At 39.4% G+C, this 3,570-nt stretch overlaps 1 protein-coding gene across 1 annotated transcript; it reads left to right on the forward strand.

Moving 5' to 3' along the window:
• The first annotated feature begins 205 nt into the window (after positions 1-205).
• LOC130914390 (olfactory receptor 4P4-like) lies at positions 206-2,450 on the forward strand. Its single transcript, XM_057833535.1, has one exon. The coding sequence runs from the start codon at positions 853-855 to the stop codon at positions 1,774-1,776; it is 924 nt and encodes a 307-aa protein (XP_057689518.1). The 5' UTR covers positions 206-852; the 3' UTR covers positions 1,777-2,450.
• Positions 2,451-3,570: the final 1,120 nt, after the last annotated feature.

Consider the following 3,570-nt stretch of genomic DNA (forward strand, 5'->3'; position numbering starts at 1 on the left):
TGGTGTCCTTCGGATACAATTCAGTATTCTTCTCCCCCAAACACGAGAACCTGTGTTTCTACCAAAATGTTCTGTCTTGGTTTCATCTGACCATAACACATTCTCCCAATCCTCTTCTGGATCATCCAAATGCTCTCTAGCGAACCCCAGACGGGCCTGGACGTGTACTAGCTTCAGCAGGGGGACACGTCTGGCAGTGCAGGATTTGAGTCCCTGGCGGCGCATTTTGTTACTGATAGTAGCCTTTGTTACTGTGGTCCCAGCTCTCTGTAGGTCATTCACTAGGTCCCCCGTGTGGTTCTGGAATTTTTGCTCACCGTTCTTGTTATCATTTTGACGCCACGGGGTGAGATCTTGCATGGAGCCCCAGATTGAGGGAGATTAGAAGTGGTGTTGTATGTCTTCCTTTGTGTAATAATTGCTTCTACAGTTGATTTCTTTACACCAAGCGTTTTACCTATTGCAGATTCAGTCGTCCCAGCCTGGTGCAGGTCTACAATTTTGTCTCTGAAATGATTTGTGTTTTTCATTGCAAGCAAAATAAACCAAGATATTACTATCAAAGCATTTGTAATTGCAGTCATTTTCTAGGTGAAATTGAGCATTTTTTGACAGAATTGCAGGGGTGCCAATACTTTTGGCCTGCACTGTAAGACTTCAAATTCAAGTTCAGCCTGACAAGTCGGCGTTCCGCCTTCTGGGGAGTTGGAGGTAACAAAGGGAAGCTACGGAACACCTCCTCAACCTGGTGACCAATCGCAAGCCATCATCACCCTGATCACTAACTGTAGATGTCTTCTTTATCTTTATCTACAAGCATCCTCAGCAGCACTTGACTCGTGTCTTGTCACGATGGAGCGGAACGGAACACAGGTGCTGAGTCTTGATGGCTTCATAGACACAGACAATTACAGATATGTTTACTTTGTGTTTTTTGTGGCAATGTACGTTGTCATTATATGCTCTAATTGTATCATTATTTATGTCATCAGGATTCACCGGACCCTTCATGAACCAATGTACATTTTCATTGCAGCTTTGTCTCTGAACTCGCTTTTATTCAGCACTTCTATCTACCCTAAACTCATTGTGGATGTCTTGTCTCATCAGCAGAGCGCTTCTTACTCCGTGTGTTTGTTACAGATTTATATTTTCTACAGTTTGGCTGGTGCTGATTTATTGTTGTTGTCAGGAATGGCTTACGATAGATACGTGTCCATCTGTAAGCCACTGCAGTACACATCTCTGATGGGTAAAACCCGTGTCCGCATTTTCCTGGGTTTGGCCTGGTTTCTGCCTTCCTGTCATGTGTCGGTGTCAGTGATTGTTCGGTCCAAACAAAAACTTTGTAGTTTCTCTTTAGGGGGGATTTTTTGCAATAGTACAATTTCTAAGATTCACTGCACGACGCCGACGTCTGTGGTTGTGTTGGGTTTTATTGTTCTCATAAACATGGCTGTCATACCTGTGCTGTTTATCCTCTTCACTTATATAAAAATATTTGCCGTGGCATTTGGTAGCCACAGAGAAACTCAGACAAAAGCCATCGATACGTGTTTACCCCACTTGATTGTTTTAATCCTCTTCTCCTGTTTACTTCTCTTTGATGTGATTATAGGGATTTTGGAGACGGAGCTTCCAAAAATTTTGCGACTGATCATAAGTCTGCAAATATTAGTGTGGAGTCCGTTGTTCAATCCGATTATATACGGTTTAAAGATGAAAGAAATCTCAAAACACATCAAGAAATTCCGGTTGTGTTGCGATCATGTTTAAATGATCAAAAAATAGCGAGGTTGTGTTTCAATGTGTTGAACTTGGCGCCGAATTGTCATGTTGCAGTGCCATTGACGGCGAGAAGTTCAAACGGATCGGACGTCTATCGCTGTCAATGGTAGTGAATTATTAGATCAAATCCACAAAACAGACTGAACTGCAGCTGTCCTCTCGTCTTTGTCTGTCTCAAGTGTCCTTCCAACTAGCGGAACCTGTATTCCAATAATGGGTAATCTGTTTAAGTACAAACGTGCACGTGCAATCATGTGAGGATGTTATTTTAACACAGTATCTACCTGTAATCTTGTTGGTCATCGGACACTCCATTAGGTACACCTGCAAACTCTAATAGAATGGTTGGAAATATTTGACAAATCAAAAATAAAAGTGTGTGTTATGGTGGTGTGTTAATCGATTATTTTGACTGTACTAATGATGCGTTATTATACTTTAATCACTTGTCTCAACATGCCAGAACACTGTTGTAAATGATATACACTGTATATCTACATTCACAAGTGTTCAAAATATGTAGATATTTGGACACAATTTTTTTTTTTAACGAAAAAGAACAGTTCTTCAACACTTTGAAAATAAAATCGTTACTAATAAACCATGAAAGAGTATTAATGCAATCATTTGTCATGATTTTTCATTACTCTAAAAAAAGATATCTTGTATATGTGCTTATATTTTATAAGCTTTTCAGTGTGATGAAATAAAAGTATTAAAACATGTTTTAAAAAAAGTTTCAAAAATGTCATAATATACATCATTACAGTTTATTCCCAATCTATGGTTCCTTTAGGAGGATCTTTGTTGACCTATTTTCACTGCATGCACAGCTGGTTGTGTGGTAAGAAATCCCATAACGGTAGGCGATGGAGACGTGACGAAATTTTCGAGCGAAATCTCCAAAATTTTAACACTTTAAGGTCGGAGGACTGGAGATTTAGAGAGACGCCAAAATCGAATTTAACATCCTATGTCTTTTGTGAAGCTTCACTGGCTGCTGCACGTCTTCAGAGATGGGCTTTGTTGTTATCAGCTCACTCATACGACATCAAGTATCGTAAATCTGATTTGCATTGCAATGCTGATGAACTTTCGAGGTTGCCGCTTCCTGTCACAAAACATGAAAATTCTGACCCTGAAAGACCTGTTAGTCAACCTATTAAAAGTCCACGTCCACTCCACGTATTATTTTGAATCAGATGCACTTGAAGTTCAAAAGAAAGCAATCGGGATTATCCATAAAGCCCCTTATAGAGCTCACACAAATGAGCTATACATCAAATTTAAGTTTTTAAAATGTTATGATTTGATACATTTCAAAACTGTCCAGATGATGTACAAGGAGCATACAAATTGTCTCCCGCATAACTTACAAATTCGCTTCCAAGCCATCAAATTATGATTTAAGAGGGAACAACGTGTTTAACTATAGCCATGCAAGAACCACTTTAAAATCATTTTCGATTCCAATCATTGCGGCCCGCCTCTGGAATGCTCAAGACCCCGCAGTGACTAACACGGGGACCCTAGCAGCCTTTAAAGCGATCCTCTATTTTTGAGACAAGTAATTCTTAAAAGATAAATGTTAGTATGAGTTATAATTAGAGATGTCCCAATCGATCGGCATCCCGATCGATCGGGTCCGATCACGTCATTTTCAAACTATCGGAATCGGCGAAAAAAATATCGGACATGCCTTTTTTTAATATATATATATTTTTTAATTAAATCGTTTTCTAATTGTATTTAACACAGACATAATATGTTACACTCATCCAG

Source organism: Corythoichthys intestinalis, chromosome 4, assembly GCF_030265065.1.
Source record: "Corythoichthys intestinalis isolate RoL2023-P3 chromosome 4, ASM3026506v1, whole genome shotgun sequence".
NCBI lineage: Eukaryota > Metazoa > Chordata > Actinopteri > Syngnathiformes > Syngnathidae > Corythoichthys > Corythoichthys intestinalis.

Coding starts and splice junctions, on each gene's coding strand:
- LOC130914390 (XM_057833535.1), top strand. CDS start 853: ATGGAGCGGAACGGAACACAGGTGCTGAGTCTTGATGGCTTCATAGAC.